Source organism: Genypterus blacodes, unplaced genomic scaffold (genome assembly GCF_046128005.1).
Source record: "Genypterus blacodes isolate CSIRO-AG114 ecotype Tasmania unplaced genomic scaffold, CSIRO-AGI_Gbla_v1 ptg000061l_1, whole genome shotgun sequence".
NCBI lineage: Eukaryota > Metazoa > Chordata > Actinopteri > Ophidiiformes > Ophidiidae > Genypterus > Genypterus blacodes.
Window position 1 is genome coordinate 3279266 of NW_027466873.1, and position 23690 is coordinate 3302955.

At 41.7% G+C, this 23690-nt stretch overlaps 2 protein-coding genes across 3 annotated transcripts; one reads left to right on the forward strand and one right to left on the reverse strand.

Annotated features, from left to right (window-relative positions):
• Positions 1-5673: 5673 nt before the first annotated feature.
• On the reverse strand, positions 5674-12653 carry syn1 (synapsin I). Of its 2 annotated transcripts, none has more exons than XM_076154346.1 (13): positions 12328-12653; positions 10950-11007; positions 9730-9821; positions 9472-9628; positions 9296-9385; positions 8721-8783; positions 8484-8626; positions 8276-8350; positions 8090-8192; positions 7882-8007; positions 7710-7779; positions 6613-7141; positions 5674-5782 (listed from the first exon to the last, which is right to left on the reverse strand). In XM_076154346.1, the coding sequence occupies exons 1-13, from the start codon at positions 12651-12653 to the stop codon at positions 5755-5757; spliced, it is 1860 nt and encodes a 619-aa protein (XP_076010461.1). In that variant the 3' UTR covers positions 5674-5754. The 2 variants fall into 2 exon arrangements, with proteins under 2 accessions (XP_076010461.1, XP_076010459.1); XM_076154344.1 differs by having other exon boundaries at positions 5674-5820.
• A 3630-nt stretch (positions 12654-16283) lies between these two features.
• On the forward strand, positions 16284-20323 carry vgll4l (vestigial like 4 like). Its single transcript, XM_076154347.1, has 5 exons — positions 16284-16603; positions 18254-18377; positions 18523-18772; positions 19295-19376; positions 19507-20323. Exons 1-5 carry the CDS (start codon positions 16537-16539, stop codon positions 19806-19808), a joined length of 825 nt encoding a protein of 274 aa, XP_076010462.1. The 5' UTR covers positions 16284-16536; the 3' UTR covers positions 19809-20323.
• Positions 20324-23690: the final 3367 nt, after the last annotated feature.

Sequence of the window (23690 nt, forward strand, 5' to 3'; positions counted from 1 at the left end):
GCCGGAGATCCAGCAGGCCCGGCTTCCTCTCGTGTTTCCTTTCACCTTGCCCAGTACATTTAGTGGTGTGATAGGTTTTAGGTTTCTCATGCATCCCAGATCATCCCCAGCAAACAAAGGCAACTTTACATTGACATAAGGTTGACCATAAGGAGTCCTCCCTCTGGCAGCATCACCATTAAAATAAAACAGGATGTCACCTACATAAAGCTTTGTACTCACGTGGGCATGAAGCTGCATCTCACATGTAGGTCAATGTAAGAATAGTGTGTACATATTCACAGCTGCACTGAGCAAACACAAACTCTTCTGTCCTGGTCTCTGGAGCCACAGTAAGACGTCCCACGACGAGGCTTAATTAAATCTGTATTACACACTCTTCTCTCATCCTTCATCATCTGCTATTTTGGCGAAGGAATCACTCAGCGGGCTATAAGGTCCTGTTCACAAGCACGTTTATTAAAGAGGAAACACGTTTGGAGCCGACACAGACCTCTTGCTGGGTTCGATCTTTGTCATTTTAATATTGTTATGTAACGACACTGAAACAGGACGCTGTTACTTTAGGAGCAAAATGTTCTCACTCGCAGCCTGACTCAGATTTTCAAACGGAGATTGAGTTTGTATGAGTTTTTAAGGCTTTGCTATCATTAAGGTCTTTCTTTACAAGAATGTGCAGACAACAAATCTTTTGTTCCTCTGTTAGGAAGAATCAATAAGGTCCTTCTAAATATGCGTTCCATCCACCCTCCCTCCCAAAGCAGTACAATGCAAATCAGTACTGAGTTGCACTAATTGTCCAAGGCTGTATGCATGTACAACAACTGCGTACAGTGACACTGTCTCCTATTCAATGTGAGTGGCGAATAAAGCATCTGAACAGTGCACTGACATGATCTCTTTGAGCACTCTTTCACTCATTGGAGAAGAAGATCATTGAGTTAAACAACTTGTACTGTGAATGACTGAAGCAAAAGTGATTTAGCAATTCTCCCTTTCAAACCCATCAAATCATGTGTGCAAATCAGTTTTGACACTTGGTTCCCTTAGCGGCTTAATAACGTGTTAATGTGTAACTACACATGCTGTTTGACTGTAGCAGCCATCCAGATGCACCTGTGCTTGCAGCTTCTCGGTGAAGTTTAAATGGGTCAGCTCTAGAAATATCTTGGCTCACTGAACAAGTCGTGAGCCGCCCTCCCCTTTCGTCTTCTCCCTGTCCGTAACAGAATGAGACTAATGTTGGCAATGCCCTCAAATCCTTTATCCCAAAGCTGCAAAGTCATAAAAGTTGAATCAGAACGATTGCAAAGCACCTCGATGTAATGAGTGAATGAGTGTGAATTATTTTTCTATGAATAAATGGCTTAGTTACACACACACACATCACTCCCTGCAGTGGGCAAATTGTGCTGACTTACAAATTCTAACTTGCCAAGAAAGTGTAAAATAATTCTCTAGAGGAATAAGGGATACCTGGAATGATATCCTCACTGTTAGAATGGGCACACGAGCTGCTTACAAAATGAAGATTTGCAAGGAGAGAACAGCATGGCCCGCTGAGCATCTAGATAAGAAATGCAGCCAGACAGATCCTCAAAAACCCACACTGACCTTTTAGGAGCACAGGGCTATATAGCATCCTGCCTGCAAATTGGTTTCTGCACTCCAGACACTTTTGTCTGCAATGAAAACTTTCAAGGGAAACCAAAATTGATCCATTTGGTAATTAAAATTGAGCTCTCTCCCCCATTGCGTCAAATGTGCCAACCACAATGTGTTCGTAGAGAGAGAGAGTTGTTTTGAAATGGAGTGAATGAAACAGAAATGTCTCTAGTTTAGTGTGTTTTTTTTTCGTTGTAGATGCAGCATTGATTTGGGAAAATCCACTAGCAGGCAATTAAGCACAGTCATTCTCTAGATTGGTTGGATAACAGTATGACTCAGCCGTGTTAGGTTCCAAGCCCACAAACACTTACAACATAAAACATCTGCGTTCTGTCTTGAAACACCATGGATTGAGCCGTTTCACAACTATCATTTCATTTTTGTTTTGTTTTGTTTAACCTTCATGAGTCATTGTTTCAAGTTTATGCCGCTACTATAAAAGCTGCAGTGTATAGATCCTTTATGAGACAGGACAACACAATCAAGTCACGTCTTTAAACAACCACAACAATGCACCATTTCTGAGGCCTCATTTGTCGTTAACGGTGCAAAGGACTCAAAAAAAAACTGTGTAACTCATTAAACGTTCCTAGATTTTGTACAATTAATCTGAAAATTAGGATCTTTGAGGGCTCGCTGATTTTTTTTTTAATACACATTGGACATCTTTATGAGATCTTAATACAATTTCAAGATTTATTCCTGTAATTTAGTCCTGTTCCTTTTTTTTGGTTTAGTTGAGTAGAAAATTGGCATCGCTACCTGGCAGAAATGTCCTGAAATTTGTTATCCTCTCAATTAAGATTTTATTCCTGCGCAGCTTTTTAGGTGCCAAGTATAAGACAAAATTCAGAGACAACTAGTTGCACTGTCAGATTCAACACTGAGTCAAATGTCAACACTGAGGTTAAAAGCCTACATTTTGAGTTTTTGTTAACTAATCACACCCAGAAGGCAAAAATGCATTAAAACTATTATGCCTGTAGCAATACGAAAGGAATCACTGAATAGGTGTGAGACAGATGGACAGTGTCCTCACCTCTCTATTATAAAATGAGTTACATAACCCTGGATAATCTCATTCAGCACTGAATCCCATGGTCAACAGACTGTAGGCCCACTCCACCTTGTGGTCATACATTGTGCATGGAACTACAACAAAGACTAGCAAGTGTGTTTACATTCATGGAATAGGTGGCATGTGCTCGACACACATCGCCTCCACTTCATCAAGCGTTGTACTAGTAAGTAGGTTTTCTGTATGACTCTATTCTCTATGTTTTTGTACCTTGCAGTACTAATGAATGATTCTGTTTCTAATTAGAGGCTCATCTGTGAAAGCAGGACAGCAGTAATGAGGAGTGATGAAACTCTTGCTCCCATTTTCTTGTCAGTGTCAATCATTTATTATTTTCATTGAATTTCCCAATCCCTGCCCTGCTTTGGTCTATTCTATTTCTATATTTATTACCCAAAAACCCAGGCCTAAGTGATGACAGTAAATATGGGTCTTATTCTATATTCGGTCAACAAAGAATCAGTTTTGGTCGTAGACTTTATTGGACATGTGCGTGTTTTAATAACATACTCATTTTCACATAATATAGCTACATTGCATATAACATCAATTTTTCTTTTACATTTATTTCAATACTTACACCATGATTTACATTATGCACTATCTTATTTTTGTCGGCAAAAATCTCAGCTTTTGATTCTTGCACATTTATTTATCTGTGTTTTAAAACCCATCAGGCATTAATTGACAACCAGTTCCACTCAATGTAATACAGGATTTCACATTTTCAATAATGATTATACTATGCTTTAAAAAAATAAAACCAACTTACATTCACAGTCAAACATATTCACTATAAATAATTAATATTTATTTAAAAAAGGAATAAAGTGTGAGTATTCAAAAATAAATAAAACTACTTCTCTACATTGCTGTCACAGCTCATCGTCCTGTCATCACAGGAGGCAACATCGTGTCTTCATACAGCCTCTGACTGAGTCGCTTCTCTCAAAGTTAAACATCCGTGCTAATTAAGATGACTCATTTGCGTAAATTACACACGAGGCTCCTATTATTGATTCTCTTGGCAGTAGTCTGCACCACGATAAATTCTGACAATCATTTACTAAGATTGAGTCACTGAAAAGCCCTGAATCAAAAGCTGAAGTGCAAACCTACAAGCCACTGAAAGTCTTGGTCCAAACAAAAATTAAGAAGAGCTCAAATAATCAAAAGGGACAAAAAGGGGGACATATAATATCAACAAGCACAGATCAGCAGCAGGGCGGTAAAAGTGACAGTTTGCATCACTCAGAGCTCTGTACAACACTACTATTTGGTTTGACCGATAACTACATTCACACATTTATGCACCATTTATCACAAGGGGTCACAGCAGATACACAAAGAGACTGATAAACACAGGCAGCGAAGAGGTTCTGCAGGGGGGAACCAGGATCCCTCAACATAGTTTAGGCTAGTGGGTCTTCAATAATAAGCATATTACCAAACAACATCTGCGTTTACATGGAAAGCACTCTCTTCTGGAAGACATTTCAGTGCCTAGACAGAAAAAAACAGTAGCAGCCAGGGATTTTTGGGAAATATTAATCAAAAAGGTTGATAAATACATCTAAATCTACTGCAGGGGTGCGTCCCACAACTGACCCACATCCCCACACCTGGATGCTTTTCTGCCCTTATTGTATAGATGCTATAGAGCTTGTAAAATTCCTTGGCTGAGTATACTTTGGAGTACGGCCTCCGCTGAGAGCCGGATATTAAACCACAGACTCTGCTGCATTGTAAGATACAGACACGGGGGTTGTGGTAGCTTGATCTCAAACACAGAATTACAACCCAACCTGATATAATCCAGTTTGCATACACTAAATTCAGAAATGTTGATAGTTTTTTGTAACTGTGCCTGAACGCATCATTGTAACTTTGCGTGTCCTGTTGTCATGCCAACCCTGCCTACACTGTATCCTACTGTAACAGGCAGCATCTTTGTCCCTCTGGCAGATGAAAAACCCTGAATATACTTTATATTCTCCATACGTCAGTGTGCGTCACTCTATTCAAGTATTACTTTGCTGTGTTCCCTTTTGTGCAAATGCATATCAAATAACATTCTACTTTACTAAAATACATGCTTTTTCTTCATTTGTTGGTAAGAGCATCATTAACAACCACAATAAAACCGTAATGGAAGACCCTCACCCACACACACACAAGTGTCACAATCAATTGGACATCCCTGAGACAGCTCCATTTGATCTGACCGTCTTGTCTGCGTAAGGCATGCTCTCAATGTGGACCACTTTGGGGGATTTTGTTCTTGAGCGAAGCGGAAAAAAAACGGGTAAGGAAATGACAACGACAACATTCTCACAACATCTACTTTGCTAAGTTACAAACTACTTCAGCTACACGGGACACCACAGTTACAAGCGCCAATGTCGGGGGTTGGGAAATGCGACCGTGGCCGCCTGTTGACATGCAGCAAAGACATCACTATGAGCATTCAGCAGCTCAGACAGATCTAGCGTTGCTAACACTGGACATCCTAAGTGCAGCTGTGCAAAGTTAAATAATCTGGTTGGTTTGGAACATAAAGATCACAATGACTTTACAGCACCGACAAAGAAAAGGGAGAAGATCTGTGTTGTTTTGAGTCATATATACGTGTATCTGTGCAAGTGTTCATGCATATACGAGCTTGTGCATGTGTGTGAACGGGCATCTACACTCACACAATGTGTGTGACAAAAGGATTAGATGAGTTACACATGAGCTTGAAGCGAGGAAAGGAATGTTTCAGTCATCTGTGCCCAAATTTACTGAGTATTCTTTTTTTCATTTTCAGGCAGTGTGTGTTAGTGTGTACATCTTTTTATGGTAATGTCCATGAAGAGGAGGTGGAATCTTGTTGGTCCTTGTTTAATGGTGATAGAAGAGATCTGTCCTTCAGTTTGTGTGTCCATCTCATGCCATCTCAGTCTGAGAAGAGACTGACAAAAGATTTGCGTAGATTGCGGATGGTTTCAGCCTTCACCTCGTCCTGACTAAGGCTGGCTCGCGGCGCTGGGGTTTCTGGAATGTTGAAGGTATTGGTAAGAGACTGGGACTTGCTATAAAGAGAGGAAAATGGCAATAGAGGAGAGGGAGAGGCTATTAAAGTCATGCAGCAAAACAAAGGAATGAAAAAGACCGGAGCCCAAAAAGAGAGAGAGAGGGAGAGAAAGAAAGAAAGAAAGAAACAAAAGCGCATTCCTGTTCTGTAGCCATTCAATATTACCATTCCAAGGTAACATTTGAATATGATATGAAGAGTTGAATGACTAATCTGGAGGTAAATGATGCATGTTGTCATCAGTGTTATGGGAAACATATGTGTTTTAAGAATTTCACAATGTATGAAATTTGCCCCTGAATCTGAATTTGCACCAAAATTGAATGGGTCAAAATCAGTTCATCATCATGTTATCAAGCAAACAAACACACATGGGCAACCAGAACCATTTCTAAAAGTTGAAAGTAGTTGTTAAGATCCAAACACTTGTCCTAAGACATCTTTATACGATGTAAGACAGCTTTAAGATTTATACATTCAAAGTAGATTTACAGAGTTGGATTTGTTCTGTCATTGAACATTGTAAAGATTCTGATGGATGTGACTGAGTAGAAAGTGGTGAATGAAAAACTGAATGTTTTATGGTCCGTAGCCACTCCAGACATCCAGATATGTTATGTTTTGTGAAACTGCTGCTGAAGGATAGAAAACATTAACCACCACTAAATCATGCACATTCAGGTGAGTCATCTGATTGGAGTGTGTGAAGCAAGTCAGAATGTGGCGTGCATATCTTGATGCAGGCAGAAATAAATGTAATTTTATGAGTGAACTGATGCCAGTGACTCACTTTAGTTGTGGAGGCCCCCCCACAGTTGTATTCTCCTGACTGGGCTTCTGTGGGGGTGGAGGCTTCTGCTGCAGAGGGGGTCTTCCTCCTGGGCCTCCCTGGCCTGGGCCAGCAGGTCGTGGCTGTTGGGTGGTGGGAGCTCCGGGGCGGCCTGGAGCCCTCTGTTGCTGGCCCCCTCCTAGTGACTGCTGCCTAGGGGGCTGAGCCGGTCTCTGCTGCGGTGGCTGTCCGCCTGGAGCTTTCTGGCCTCCTGCAGAGGGTTTTTGCTGCTGGGGGACAGATTGTTGTCTCTGGGCTTGAGGGGAGCCTCCCTGGCTTCTCTGAGGGGAACCCTGACCAGAGGGAGGCCTCTGGCTTGGAGGAGCTCCCTGGCCTGCGGGCCGTTGCTGTGTTGCAGATCCTTGGTTAGCCTTAGCCTGCACACTGGGCTCACTGTTGCCAGGGCTGGCAGAAGACTGTGGAGCCTGGGCAGGAGGTTGACCCTGCGGTTGTGGGCGCGGCTGAGGGGGGGGTGATTGCTGGGGGCCACCTAAAGGTGATAAGCAGAAGCAGATACCATTATATGTTACATTTTGTATTTTGTTTTGTTAAAATTATCCATTAAGATAGACAAACTCAAATCAATTCTATTTGATTCTTCTGTATCAAGGTTGTGCTGTTGTAAAATTTAAGCTCAGCGACGACACACAGCTGCATGAAAAGTTACCAAACAGCAGATGCTTCTGTCCTGTTCTTGCTCGGATCCTCATCCACAGAGCCTTTATCTTCCATTATATTGCTGATTCTTAATTTTTGGCAAGCAAACTTTATGGCACATTACTGCCTACCAACATTAAAAGTACTCTAAATCCTCCTTACGAGCGGTGATAATACTTTAAAAGTACATTAAATAAAAGTAAACTCATCATGTTTACAGTACAAATAGGCTGAAAACGTAGCTCCTGTTCTCAACAAACTACTGATTATTACATAACACTTTTCCACTGCTGCCCTCTACAGTCAGCAGAACGTGAATGAGTGCTTATCACAACACAACTACTGCAGGGTAACGATAACATTTTCATGACTTTGAATGATGATGATGAGGATGGTCTTACCCTGGGGTGAAGGGCGCTGCTGAGCCTGTGGTACACTGGGTTGTGAGGTGGGCTGAGGAGAAACTGCTTTCTACACAGCACATAGGAGATTAAGCAGCAGAGAGTCAAGATTTGGCATAAATTAAGTTAAAATGTGTGTTATTAGTGAAGCGTGTATGTATGTTTTCAGAACCTGTGCTGCAGAGACACTTGGAGTACGTGGAACTGCCTGGTTCATTTTAGCAATCACCAATTCTGCAATCTGAACTCTATCTTCATCCTGCTGGTCCCCAATCAGTGGCATTGAGCAGTCGTCTACCTGAGAGGGATTCAGAGACGCCTTTAAAGTGTTTGCCCTGTAGATCACATGTGATTATGCCCTTCATTTTGTCTTTTCATACCTCTATAATGTAGTCTTTGCCATCTTTACCATGCAGAGCCTCTACTGCACATATATCCAAACCTCCAAACATGTCAGAGCAAGAGTCAACCCACATTTGGTACCTGCAATTGCATATTTAACAGATTTAACAGTAAACCAAGACCTTGTGATTTCTGATCTATTGCAGGCATCTGCGATCACTTACTTCTCTGACATGGCCACCTGTTCAAGCATAGATGAACCAGTGTTGGTTTTCCAATTTCCAGAAATAGATGTCCTCCTGTTTAAACAGAATTCATTTCCATTCAATTCTGTATTGCTTTTATATTTTGACTCAGTAGCATGGCAAGGTGTGTATTGTTGCTTGCAGCCCTTGAAAATTCTTTTGATCATTAAATGCCGATTTCACTCACATGTAAGCCTTGTAGTTGTTGCCGATTTTCTGGATGCGGACGTCGTACTTTGCATCAATGAAAGGCTCAGATGTGGCGTAAGTCTTGGTCAAAGCCACAACACTGGCGATGTCTTGAAAATCATATTGATTATCGACTTTCACCTGCAGTAGCAAGAGTCGAAATGTCATCATGACATGTGTTGCTAGGTAATCCCGAGGTGATACTGAGAAGTGATTTGATCAACTCCAGCGTTACCTTTCCCATTCCAGAGTGAGCATGACCCATCTTCACCACGACAGGGAATTGTGGAGAAGTAATCTGTAACAAGTGCACCACACAAATCTTATTCTTCATCATCACTGTGCCACTTTAGAGACCTATAAAACGACTTCTGCAATGCATACAAATTGCGCAAAAGGTAAATAGATTAACGCCTCCGCAGTTTCTGCACACAAAAAAACAAAACCCAGATTGTTATGGATGACGGCCGAGCGCTGGCAGCCTGTGACTGCAGGGCGGGAGAGGACGACTCTGCCGCACGGCCTCTGCACTGATAGAGATTTGGCACACAAACAATCAAAAACTCGGCTTCTTCCGGGAACTAAAATACAAGACACACCCCAGTCTGAAAATGAGATCAGGCCTCAGCTGCTCAGAGAGATAGAATATTGACATGGAAGAGAATCAGCCAGAACATCTGACCCATGCAGAGCAATGACCCGTCTCCATTTGCGTCCCGTTAAGGTTGGCTCAGCATGAAGACTTGTCCCTCCAGTGCAAGTGGAAGGGGGGTTAGTGAGCGACGCACGAGCAGATGGCAAAATGCTCACCATCTCCTTATGGTTGGGATAGTAAACCTGCTCAATCAGTGGGAATTCCTCTGGGCCTGCTTGCTTGTACAGTCTGGACATCTGAGCGAACTGAGACAGGCAAAAATCGATCATTGAAACGAATTATATCACAAAATTATGCAAATTTGGTTTCAAATGAATCATGACTAACTCACCACCCATGGTTTATCACAGAAATTGTAGACAGAGTGCAAAGAGTTAACACTTGGCAGTCCAGCATACTGGAGACCAATCACAATGTTCCGGTGGTCTCCATTTTTGTCCATGCTGAAGGCGTGCTGTCGAATCAGGACAAAGTTTGGCTTAAAAGATCTGCAGATAAAGGACATAAGCAAAAAAGATAATTAGAGTGAACCGATTCCCTCATAACCACATAGTGTCAAACTAATGCAACATCAAATAAAATCACTTACTTAGTAACCTTATGTCCATTCCTGAACGCATCTAGGTCGACATTGTAAGTGCCAGTAGAATTAACCACCAGGTTAATTTCAGAGAATTCAGCCTAAAAGGATAATAACAAACATACAAATCATCGTGATCACCATCATAAACAAAGAGGACTGAACAACCACCTTAAGGTAGAAAGGAGAAATGAGAATTTAAATAAGGCTCAGTGAAGAGATGGAATACTTTATCTGTGGAGCGTTCTTAAACTTAACAGGCCACAAGGGAAATAATGGGAACTGCTTCACAACATGATAAAGGGAACATTAAAAATAGAAAGGAAGGAAAATGCTTGAGGTGGTGAAAAAGTTGTTACAACCGCCAGAGTCTCCTCTCATCTGTGGTGTAAATAAAAAAAAAAGGCTCATCCATAACCCATAAATACTCTTCATAGGAAATGCAAAAATGACCTGTTTATTTATTCATCTTCATAAATAGAATAAAACTTTAAATAGATATGACATAGAATGACTTGGTAAAAGTGCTTCCCCGCACAGAATCTCAGCATGTGTCCCTGTCAGACTTCACCCAGCAGTGCAGTGCAGTGTGGACATGAATGGAGGCCTCATATCAATACTGAGTCTATTAGTGAAGCATTTCCTGGGACATTTATCACTCTCAGGGCTCTTTGTGAACACAGTAAAAGCTCCACACTGAATGATTCATTTGTTATTTATTCAAGCAGCCAAGAATCATTTTCATGATAGTATGAGCCCGGTCTTTAATGCACATTAAGTGGTGGACACATTAGCAACCTCTTACTAAATATTTCCCCAAAATGACCTTTGAAAAGATGGCATAGCCTTTGGAAATAATGATAAGTGTGAAAATAACTACTATAGGTAAGTAAATAAGGGCTTATCTGTGCGAGAGGATGATGAATGGCAATAAAAACCATTAGCTCACCATGTGACTAAGCCAATGTTGATACCTCCATCTACAGAGCATGGGTTGCCACTACCTTAAACTAGTAGCAATAAATGGGGCAATAAAATGAAAAGATGGGCAAAAAGTAAAATGTTTTAAGTCACAAATGTTTTATTGAATACCCGTTGCCATAGCCTGCATTTCACTGTAGTGTTTACGCTGTATTGTTTGTTATCTTCCTCTCTTAGTGCTTATTTGCCTTCATGGTATGGGAAGTAAAGTTGAACACACAGAGAGCAAACATTTACATTTCACCTACCTGTTCCACCTTGATATCAAATTCACCGTGGACCTTTTTCCCTCTGAAGATCTTCACCCTGAATGTGAAACAAGACGTTTGTTGTTTGTAGAGAAAACCTGATCTTCAAATGTTGCCATTTGGCCTGTAATGGGCAGCAGACATTTCCATTCTCCAGCATTCAGAAAATGTTTCATAACTCAGAAACTGATTCTGTCCAATAAAAGATGTAATGTCAGGTGCATAAAATAAGATGTCAGCAGCCTCTGGAAATGTTTACTCTTGGAAGCGGTGTGACATTTTGCTATTTGTGTCGGTTGTGTGTTGGGCTTCATTTCAGCCTGTTCACTGTCATTGTGCGATATTGCCTTTTACATATTGTTTCACCATGTAGCTGCTGCATAAGGATGTCTATTGATTTTATGCCACTGCATTTCACATCCACCTCAAGGCAAAAACTATGCAAACATCCATTTGTTCTGAGAGAGAGAGAGAGAGAGAGAGAGAGAGAGAGAGAGAGAGAGAGAGAGAGAGAGAGAGAGAGAGAGAGAGCAAACCACAAGGCAACCTTATCTTTAGAGCACCTTGTACAACACAGAGGGAGCTCAAAGTGCTTGGTGTGAGGTATAGAATACATTAAACCAACACTTACAAGCTGCTGAGAATGAAGATACAATCAAATAAAATGAAATTAGAATAGAATAGATAAACAGAATGAAAGTTGTTTCGCACTTTGAGCACTTACAGAGGAGTAATGAATGGGTTGTTCACATTTAATGCAGAAAATTAATCAGTCAAAGGAAAATAAATTATATGCAGTGAGAAATCAATTAGATACCTGAGAGAACATAATAGAGGGGGGCAGATAGAACTTACGCCACAAAATGCAGTTTCACCCAATACTAGACTGAAACAGTAGAATGTGGATTCCAAAGTCTGGTCAGAATCCACATTCTGGGGCAGAATGGTCCAAACACCATGGGGCAGAATCCTTTGTTCATTCTTACACAGACACAAGCTAAAATAACTGCCATAGACTGCACTGCAATTCATTATACATGATGGAGGCATAAAGTAAGCTTATGAATCAAAGCTCCTCCTTCACTAACCTGCTGCATGCAGATGCAATGTGCATGTGCACCATTTGCCAATAAGAGCCACTCTATTTGAAAAGATCTGCATCATCATGGTGGCATCACAACATAGCCAGTGCATAAACACCATTTGGGATCTTTCTGCCTGCAAGCTGTCGAGCACAACATATCTGCACGGTGCTTGTGGTGTGTACGCGTGACATGCGGACTCATATGACCTTCTACATTCGGGCTACCGCAGCCCACCGCCTGGCACACATCCCCGTCTAGACCATGCAGCTCTGCCCATGCTGCACCGCTCTTACCAGTCGGTCTGCTGGTCATCGATGACCAGGAGGACCTTGGCACTGCCGGACACTCCTGCGCGGTCCGCCGCCTCGGATAGGGTCGCGGCTGCGGCAGCTGTGGTCTGCTTGACCGCGTTGGATATGGAGGAGAAGAACCCGGCTCCTCCACCCCCGGATTGCTGGCTGCTGGTGGACTGGCGCCTCTCCGTCGGCCCGGGAGACACTGCGGGGCTCTGGCTCTGGCTCTGCGGCGGCGGCTCGGGCCGTTGGAGATCCGTCATGTAGCCGTTGGGCAGGTTGGACATGAAATTGCTGTCCGAGAGTCTTCGACGTAGGTAGTTCATGGTGGTGGATCGGGGAGACGACGGGAAGAGGAGACGCTCCAAAAAATGCTCAACTTGGTGTTAGATAAGGAAATAAAGACGAGGCTGCTTCACCATGTGCGGAAAATGAAGATGAGCGTCGCCTAAAGAGGAATCAGATATACGTTACTAATTAAGATTCATGTTTAGTTTCAGATTAGCAGCTGCTGCATGTCGTGACAGTGCCTGGCAAAAGGAAACTATAAATATCCCCCAGCACAGTGAATCCACAATGGAATCAAAGAAAACGTTTTCTCTCTCTCTATTCTTCTACCTAGAATATTCGTGAAAATAAGCAGCTACCAAAACAATCACTACAGCCTACAACAGTCATAACAAGGCGAGATGAAAGCCTACCTGCCAGTAAATCCAAACAGATGTGCTGATTCCTTATTATCTCATATACAGAGCATGCATGGACTATAGGTGACTCGCATGTCCTCTGTGCGGGTCACGAACCGGGATTGAACCTGTGAAATTAAAGCCACAGTTCTTCCTGCATCCGCCTGCCGCCGTCCTGCCCGAGTGTCCTTCCCCTTAAGGCTCCGTTTTTTCCGTCTGTCCTGCGTCACTCGGAGTCATCCTAGGGGAGAGGAGCCTGCAAGGAGCTGGACCAGTGTCAAGCTCCACGGGATGCGAGACAACACCTCCGGATGTAGTTTACAAAATAAAACAAGATAGTTGGATTTCTGTTGTGTTTTGGTCCGACAAATGTGTACTGTTTTCACCATTTGAGGGGCTTTAGAGCCGTTTCCCCCATAATTCAAAGTCACAATCATACTTTGAAGCCAGTAAATAAACAATTTCTGCAGATACTCTTCTTGTACACTTCACAGACACCTCTACATTTTGTACAACATAGCCTATTCTCAACTTTATTTAATAAATCATACAGTATCGCTCCTATAAAAATTTTCCGGCATATCCATTCCTTTCCATTTCAGGTTCAGAACTTATCAATCAATCCCTGTACTGTAATATCAGTGTTTAAACTTCTAAATGTCATTTCTAAAATCCACATTGTTACATTTTCAGCTAAAATCTTGATTTAAGTGTAAACATCCCATACTGATCAGTGTCAGACATCCGAGCAAACTATAGTATTTTGCCTCCAGGAACATTCCCAGAATTTCTTTTACGTAAGTCAAAGGAATTTACCCTAAGGGGCTGAAGTGAATGTTTCGAGGAAGGCTGTGGGAGGAAGTTTCCTTTTTGAGCACAGCCACACAGAGTTCTGATGATTCCTAGAAGGAATCCAGAGTTCAGAAAACTGAAACTTTGTGGAAAAGTGAACATTGTAAATCTAGGGGAAGATCTAGTAAAACTAAAAACAGGGCCCTGAAGGGAACATTCCCAGAAGTACCCATATTAGTGGAATGCTTATGGAAAACCACAAACTGAAATGTGCCTGATTCTGTTTTGAAAAATGTAACCAAATCCCTACGCCGCGAACCGTAGAGAGACAACATCAGTTTGTAGGGATTTAATGCCAAACCAAAATATTACATTACACTAAACAATGCACTCCTCTCATGTAGTTGTTTTTAAGTATATATCTTTATTGAAGAAAGCATTTGACATGACAATGAGCATACAGTTATGAGACATTGTGGAGTTTGTTTTTGATACAGGAAAAAAGAAAGAGAGGAATGTTGACTGGGACCTATGGAATGTTATACACGTGGACAAAGTGTGTATGGAGACGAGGGGGTCGGTGTCAAAAGTAAAACTAGTGTGGCCACATTATCCCAATTCTGCATATGTAGTTGTAGTACAATGATATAATAAAATAGATAAAACCTGTTTTCGAGCATATTTGAGCTTTTATTTTGAAGCCTCGTGGCCTAGTTTCCTGTTTTGTCGTGCGTGTCTATGACCGGTTGGATGTGCTGGGTGCTGTTTTGGGGTATGAGGGTGGTGCTGATGGGAGCAGGGTGACAGGGGCGTCGCTCTCTGTCAGACACGATGCTGCTGTTTGCTCTGCATGGCGCACCTCGCTGCTGCTATCATGTTGTTTCCTGCTGAGTCCAATAAAGCAGCTGAGGCTGACCGGCTGCTGCGTTCACGCTGCTCACGCTGACTTGTTATTGCTCATCTCCCGCATGTCAGGAGACGCGCCATCTGTTGGTGATGGCCGGAATCAAACAGACCCGCTGAGAATTCCAGCCCCCTAATCTGACAACGGCACTGTGGTGGCAACTGAACTATGTTTTTAATGGCACAATTCAGAAAGATCAACCGTTTCTAAGCCAGCTGGGTTCCTTGAAGCTTGGCAGAAATGGAGCGTTTGGTCTATTTTAACTTGCAACAACCTCACTTGACATGAATAGCCTGTTTTATTATGACAACTCAATGCTATATAGGTTGTTTGTACCATATTTGCCCCATATTTTGGTGCTGTAGGTGATATTTGCTGATTATTTGCTGATCAATAAATAATCCGCAACTCAGTTCATCCACTTCTAATGTAATTATGTGAATACAGTTATACTATACTTTCTGCAAATACATATGTACTTCACTGATTGATAACATTTTTTTGAACTGCTGCTTTATTTGTTTGTATAGTTACACATTGTTTGGCCAACAAGTTAGTTACAGACCAAAATCCCTGAGGACAAATTGGAGGACAGATCTGTGCAGCAAAACTGTAATTGTACGGCAACATTTGAAGTTGTGATGGTGGCTCAACACGAAAAGGAGGTCAGATTTAATGTTATTCGTATTATTGGCACCTGTAAAGACTAGTATAATCCTTAATGTGTCCCCAAGAAATGCATATAAGAATGTCAGAACATGATAACTACCGCATCTGTAGACATAGGGGGCGCTGTTGATCTTAAACTAAACCGGGAATGGCCTTTGTCATGCCTGTAACGACAGCCACAGACTTTATGTGTGCAGCTTTCTCTCATTTCTGAACCAATCATCCACAGTTGATGACATAATTTCATAATATGGAAAATCATCAGTTTAGCAGCATGAAATCATCTGAAATGATGTTGCAGCCAACGAGAGTGCGATGTCACCTTTTTCTCAATGCTTTAAAATATATATGTATATACAAAATATAATTGAAGTTTGATTTTCAGTACCAAAATCATCTGTCCGCCCTTTTTGAATGGCGTGTGCGGACTCTAAAAGAGGCTTTTTTTGTTTGACCACAATGTGCTCAGACAAGATTGCTCTCATGGCAGCAACATTTTCAGGACTTAGGAGTCTTTGTGTGGCCTTCAACAAAAGCTGTTGGATTACTGGTGAGACGGGCTCACAGTACAGCTGTGTACGTGTAGGGGCAGGTCAGTGGAATGACTGGAGCTCCGGTGGGCTAAGTGCTCGCAAAAATGCAGTTTGGTGAGATTTTAGATTACAAGGGAGGGAGGGGAAGGGGACAGGTGCTGGAGGAGGGAAACAAAAGACACACTTCAGATTCATGGCCCGGGGGGGAAACCTCCAAAATTGTCTAAATACAGGATATTGACCAGAGTTATGACTACATGCTGTGAATGGAGCAGTCTTTAGATAGCACAGAGTTGTAGTAGGCCTGTGACATTTACCAGCTGAAGTAGTTTTTCAACCTTTATGACAGGCCTATCTGTGAGCACTCTACCTGCGGGGCAACAACACTGACTGAAGGAGAGCTTGCAATTGGCCGGCGAGCAGCCAATCTGAGTGCAGGGAAGGAGTGATAGGGAAGCTCCAGCTCCACTCTGAACTCACCTGATACGTTACCTGGCTGAGCTCAGACGCAGAATCTCATTACCTTTCCATTACAATCCATAACTGAGCCTCATTGTGTCCCCTAAGCTCCAGCAGTCAAGGTGTTCCTCTGCATTTGCCTTTGCTCAGACACAGATAAGGAACCATGGCTGTGGCAAATTTCCAGTACATAACTCGGATGAGCAGCGGCTTTAAGGTCTACATTTTAGAAGGTAAGCTTGATTATTGTCGGTCTTGTTTGTCTTTTATTGCATCATATTCCTTAATGATTCCAAAGACACATTTTGTATTTATCAGTAGATTTTAGCCTCTTCAGCAGCAGATATACAGTTACAGACATTTTAATATGTGGTTATAGTTTTAGTCACTTTGTCATCCCGACCTCTTACTAACTAGATTTCATTACAGTGCCTTTCATCTTGGTTTTGTGTGTGACATTTACATGAATGTTAACTTGAATTCTTCAGAGAGGAATTCCACTCAAATGTGAAATATTACAACACACTTTATTAGTCCAGAGTTTTCATTTGTGAACCCCGTTAAGGTTGTTAAGAAAGATAATATCAGTAGCTTTTTAGACTTAAATCCTCACTTAGTGATTTTCAAAGTAACCAAAACGATTTCCTGCTTACTTTGATTTTGTTACTCCTAAAGCCATGCTGCGTTTCTGTTACATCAGAATGAGATTAGAATCTTGACTACAGAACAGCAAAAGGTCAGGCAACATGTTCCCTGTACTCATAAGGAAGAAATACCCATGCCTGAGGCATCAGAAAATCAGCATAGGTGTGGTTTTACCTGCCCCCCCTCAACAATGGCACTCTGTGTGAAGGAGCTGCTCACAGGTGCTGGAGTGTGTGGCCAGTAGGATATGTGGATTTCAATGAGGATTGAGGGGTCGGGTGCAAAACCACTCAGAACTGTTTGTTTTTTTGTATTTTAATGACAGACTTTATGTTGGGTGGGTGCTGATCATTTTATTTGAATATAGGCGAAGGAGGTTTGAATGACTGTAATCGTCGTTAACAGTCCGCATACACTCAAACAATAGACCAGAGTAACACTTCAGGGGTGTCAACTGTAAAACTTCCAATAGATTTTCAGACAGTGTTGTTGTTTTGACTGTATGCATGGCCGAGGTCTGGTGCTGTGCTTTAGAACAGAGAAACAAAGAGCATAGAGCAAGAGAATAAACAGACTGAAATCTACCTTCCTTTGCTCTGCTCTGAGTTTGTGAAGGAACTAATCTCCCTATATTAAAAATATCTTGTGTTACTCAGATCTAGATTGTATGACTTGGCGTAGATCTTACAACATGCAGCACGTCCTATTCCAGGCATAAATGACATCATCAGATTCTGCTTGATGTGTTGCAACTTGTTTAATCGCATAAACCTGGTGTGTGCGTGTTCACCTCTGCTGCTCTCACACAAAAGGGTGCTGCCTCAATTGGAGTTCTTTAAGGTCAAAAGCCATTGGATTGGCTACGTTCCAGGGCAACGAATTTGGTCGATTTTACCCTTCTGCCTGTGATGGGCAGAATGCCAATATCATGCAGAAAAACATCATTTACCGTTAGCATTGAATCAGCTGTGTTGTGTTGTAACCCTCACTGATCAGGTAGTTCTAGTTCTACAACTTAACGGAGTTTACAATTAACGGTGACAAGAGTTTTTCCCACGAACGTCGCGCATGAGTGTCAAGGATCAAAACAACCAGTTTCTCACCGGTGGATACTGTACATCATCATCATCAGTGTGGGAAAAAAACATCAGCACAAGTTCTTGTTTGAGCGTGGTTGACATGATTGGACTTTTATGAGCCGCCTGTTCTCATTTTGTGCTTCATTTTGTGTTTTTAAGGTCAACCCCACCTCAGAAGTGAGGAGAGACACAGACACGTCACAGTTGACCGGATGCGAGTGCCAGCAGTGTATCCCGCCAAACGCAAGCAAAGCCACGACCGAGGTCTAACTCTGGAGGAAAGGTTGGTGTGTTTGGTCAAATCACACATGTAATATTGTTATAAACTACATTTCCAACTCCATCAGAGACATATTACATTTTATGAGTTTCACATTTTCCAATTGAACCAGACGTTAATGACATTTTCTGATAAATCATTGTTGCAGACGAGAGAGGGCACTGAGCAGAAGCAGTGCTAAAGCTGTCCAGAGGCCAGCGCCAGTGCCGGCAGTGTTTAACAGCCCGCAGAGTCCAACGTCAACCTGGAGTCCAACACCCAGCCCCACCAGCCCCCGGCCCAGCCATGTGTACTACGCACCAATCATGGATGAACCACTTGCCCTCATCAAGAAACCACGAAAAGCACAAGAAAACGCTGAGGAAAAGCCCCAAAGCGCTTCCACAAGTCAAATACAGGTAATTCAACTGGATATATAATGGCGGCTTGTGTCTACACCACATAACACGATATTCCGTCAAAGATCAAGGGTAGTAGAGCTGCCATGAAGTGGTTGTGCACACCTTTGTAGTGCCAGTATGGCTCCGGGGTACCCAGAGTTCTCATCTGCATCTAAACAGGCCCCAGCTTGTCGGAGCTATGCGATCCAGCCGGATTGTGGAAGTAATATGTGAGCAATGGCGGGGAGGAATGCCATCAACAAGACCAAACGGCCTGATCTCACTTTGACCTGTTTATGCCACCACACTGGGAGTGATGTGACTTTATGGGCAAACCAACCAGTTTAATCAGTTTTCACATCATCAGGTTTTCAAATTGAACTTTTACACAGAGGGGAGTAGGTTGAGGTGACAGTGTGGAATAATAATTCAGAGCGGGGGGAGAAAGACTGGGGCTGCAAGTAGTGTTTGAAGTACAATAATAACATCCATGTGCTGTGTGTCTTTTTTTTAAACAATATGCCGTCTGGTTCCCTTCAGGTCCGTCCCTCTGTGATCACTTGTGTCTCTTCAGTAAGGAACCCAGGCCGCAGGTCTGAGGTCCACAGAAGCCACTCATCAGGTTCGTCTCATATTCTTGTGTTTGCCCAACACACACATATACATCATAATGTCTATATATATATATCTACACACACTCTTTCATAGTGAATGTGGGTTTAACTTTCCTTTTTCTTTTCTTTCAAATCCAGTGATTTCCAAGAGCAACTACGAGAACGTGGTTGAGGAGCATTTCCAGCGGAGTCTCGGTGTGAATTATCAGAAAGCTCACCCCCAGCAGCTCTCCATCAGCGTGTCTGTGGACGACCACTTTGCCAAGGCCTTGGGAGACAAGTGGCTGCAGATCAAATCCAAGTCATCCTCCTGCTCCTCCACACCGCCCAGCAGCCCGAGTATTACTCACTCGCCCACCTACAGCCACAGCCCAACTCAGTCACACAAAGAATCCTTCAGCAATCCCTCACCCACTTCAAGCCACTGGTCTGTCAATTAAAGCGGCAAGAGAGCCAAGAAAGAAACAGACTTTGTGACTTTAACATTTCACTGTGTGCCACTCTGCTTGTGAAGCGGTGGGAATGCCGAAAACTGCTGCCGAGAGGGCAAAGTGCCCAACGTGCAGGAGTGCTGTTACACTGGACGACTGGGCGTCCGCATTTAAGACCCTTTGTCGCAGACAAATGTAGCATTCACTGAGATGTGTTTGTTTTGTTACATTTATATCCTCTGCTTGTCAATAGCATTTGAATAACTGAGGTAGAGCTTGAAACGGAACGATTGGAAAATCATCCGTATAATCCTTTACATTTCTTTGGTCTTGTGTCATTCATTTCATGCAGTTCGAATGTCACTATGTTATATTTATGTTCGGATACACCTGGGTTCCTGTAGTCTTAGTGACTAGCCTATCTGCTGTATAATGTTATGCCTTTGAGCTGTACGCAAAACTGACAAGAGTTTTGAAATTTTGTATACAAGAAACTTAAAAAGTAAAAAAAAACTTCTTCCAAATCGTTGCGTCTTGGTGCTTTATTCAGTTATATTATGTAAAATGACATCACCTTGCAAAATGTACAAAACTTCGCTTTTAGGTGATGGTTGTGACCTCATGGACACCTGGATTTAAACTGGGCAGAACTTTACCAGACAACGGAATTTCAGGAGTGAGTCAGTGTGTGTGTGTGTGTCTGCAACACGTCCGGCACACACAGCATTTTTAAACAGAGCGTTGTTGCCACACATTAGGGAGAAATGAACGACTCATTCGGGGCTTTTATTCCAGGAAGTCTCAGGGAATGTCAGGTGCATGTCCCAGCAGGCAGCAGGGCTTGTGTTCTAACATTCCTGTCTCCTGAGAAAATGACTGTAAGATCCTACAGATCCTGTTTGGCAAGGGATAGGAGGGAGGGAAGAGGGGAAGGAAGGGTTGGGCTGACATAGGCCTGAGCATGAGAACCAGCCGAGCTCTTCAGTTGCTTATTTGCATGTTCTATCTTGTCTAACTTTAAATATGATAGATGTCATTAAATGCTTCTAAAACTGCTGATATTTAAATTATAGACTTGGCTTTTGTGTAAGATCTGGGAATTTACCTGAGTGTCCTGACAAGTAGAGTCTGTTTGGAAGAGTGCTTGCATTGAAGCCTCTGAGGAAAATGAAAAAACAAACAATTTGACAGTAAAACAGAAGGAAACCACTGAAATGTATAAACTGGTGTTGCTGAAGGTGTGAAGAGAAGCAGAGGAAGGACATGCAGCTGACATCAAACACAATATTAATACTCATATTGCAGAAACTCCAACACGCATGAGTTAAAAGTGACCACATGATTTGTAAAGTGTGTTGTTGATATTGCAAATTATTACTTTGCTAATTGAAGAGCGTTTAAACTGGTATTTCCACTCAGAGTGCATTCTTTAGTCTGTGTAACCCGAACAGGGGCATTGATGCCACCTAGAGGCCCTTAGGTAAAACATCAATATCACACAGCATCAATGAAAAATGGTCTCACGTTGCACGACGAACGGTACAAACAAGTGAAAACAAAGTTCTGAGGCAAACTGGACTCTCTATGTGATGGAGATATCATATTAAAGAGAGAGAGAGAGAGAGAGAGAGAGAGAGAGAGAGAGAGAGAGAGAGAGAGAGAGAGAGAGAGAGAGAGAGAGAGAGAGAGAGAGAGACTTTCTTTTGCTTGACTTCCCGCCAGGTCACATCTTCATTTAATTCTCAATATTTTGATTTATGATAATGTTGTTATATAAGAAAAGGATTAATAACTGGATAAACTGGACTCTCAATTTCCTGCTGTACTGCAACTGTTGCACAACAACTTCCCAAATTTATTACAGTAATGTATCATATAACCTTGTAAAAAAAAGTTATGCAACAGGAAATATTTCATAGTCTTATTTTTTATTAAGTGAATTTCCGCTGCTGTATGCGACAAATGAAAATCGTTCTGCTTGTGTCCACTAGAGGACGCTGTCCCACCAGAATATTTAAACAATGTTCCACATGGCGAGGCCTGAGAATGAAAAGGGACAACATTCTCATACTGCTGCAGAACAAAAGCACAGTGTTGCAAAAAAAAAGGCGCATAATTACTTTTTTGATCACCTAAAACATGACAGAAAACAACATTTAACTGTCATTTGCAGTCACAGTAGTAATTAAGTACACACCACAACACAGAAAGCCGGCAAAGATTTCTGGGAAAGTTCTCCCACTTTGTCTGGTTTGTCAAAAGATGTCAACAAATGAAGAAGTGCTCTGTGTGTAATCAAAATAAAGCTCTAATCTCATGAGAGCATGATTGCCCGGAAGGATTGTGTGACAACAATTGTGTCTTTATTCATTTCAAACATTTGGTTCAAATGTTATAATAAAGTAATGTTTTTCCTGTTTCAGAAGATCAGGTGATTGCAATCTTCAGAAACTGGAAGCTTCATTTAATCATCATTATTTAGGTTTTCAAATTCCTTCTCCCCATTTTATGCCTGTTCATGTTTGCAAGTGTGTAAATAATAGAACTGTGGAGCAACTGCTTCCACTACAGGTTTGTATTTGAAGCATAGACAAGACTCTAATTTTCTCTATTTCAGAATCTTCTTCACTATCTAGTTTGTTACATCTGGAATATAACTAAATTTGATGATCAAATATAGTTGTAGTTGTAGTAGTAAAGTAGTTGTAAAGACAATGTCTACATTATCAGTGAGTAGACCTTCTTTAGGGGTTTGATCAAGAGAAATAAAGTCTACTGTATTGCACAAACATAAAATGAAACTGTTAATACAAAGTGATACAAGTGAACATTTCTAAATCCAAAGATTGTACCAGTAACACCAGTTTACCAAGATAAACTTACTGCTTAATTTGTTGGTTATAAAACCTTAGTGTGCTTGGACTGCACTTTGGTGACATATTGGTGAAATTAGCCCCTTTTGTTTGTTAACCTACTCTGAGTTTCAATTACAAGGGCAAGATACAAGTTAAAAGTATTTGTAAAACTCCGAACTACAGTCCAAGTCCAAAGTGCAGGCCCCTTCTATTCTTTTAACGGATTAGAGTTTTGTATCATTTCCTTTGACACTTGTAAGAGGCTTCATAGAGTTCACAGGGTTGACCCGTCTACAGTACTGCTGTGATAGAACCAAATCACATCATCTACCAATGAGTAATGAAGAAGAACAGATCAGCAAATTTGGAGGCAATGTAGCGTTTAGAAAAGGGCTAATCTTGCTGACGCTTCATGTGGAAACACTCTCTCCTGGAATTCCACTGGAAAGAGGAGAGTCATGACAAATAACAGGTTGATCAGTAACACAGGTTGTAACTTTTGGTTCACCTTCTGTTCAACTATAATGAAATGTGCAAACTACAATCAAATCTGCAAAGTAGAAATCTTTCAATGTAGGAACACGTGCTCTAAAACATCTACCTTTTTATCCTCAGAAAGGGAGGCAAATGATTCATTTGTATTCATTATGTTTCATTAGATAAGAGGAGGTTAATCCATTATGGAAAATTATTGGAATTTTCAATTTCATCAAGTCAACTAATGCTGTCTGTCTTAGATTGATTGACTGTTGTGTCAAAGACATACAGTGCACAAGAATTGGAATGAATTAGAAATTATAATTTATCAATGGTTTTGGTGTGTTAGGTTAGGTAACATCAACTGATAAATAGAGGTGCATATTGTGCACACTGAATGGATTATTTGAAACTGACCCTAATAAATGAAATTCTTCCTTCAAATAATGAAGACAATGTGCATATATTTCAGTTTTTTCAATTGGTAAAATGCAGCAATTTTCAGGGTCATCTGTCAAACCACCAGGGGGCGTCTGGTGTGCCACTGGTGGTGCATGGA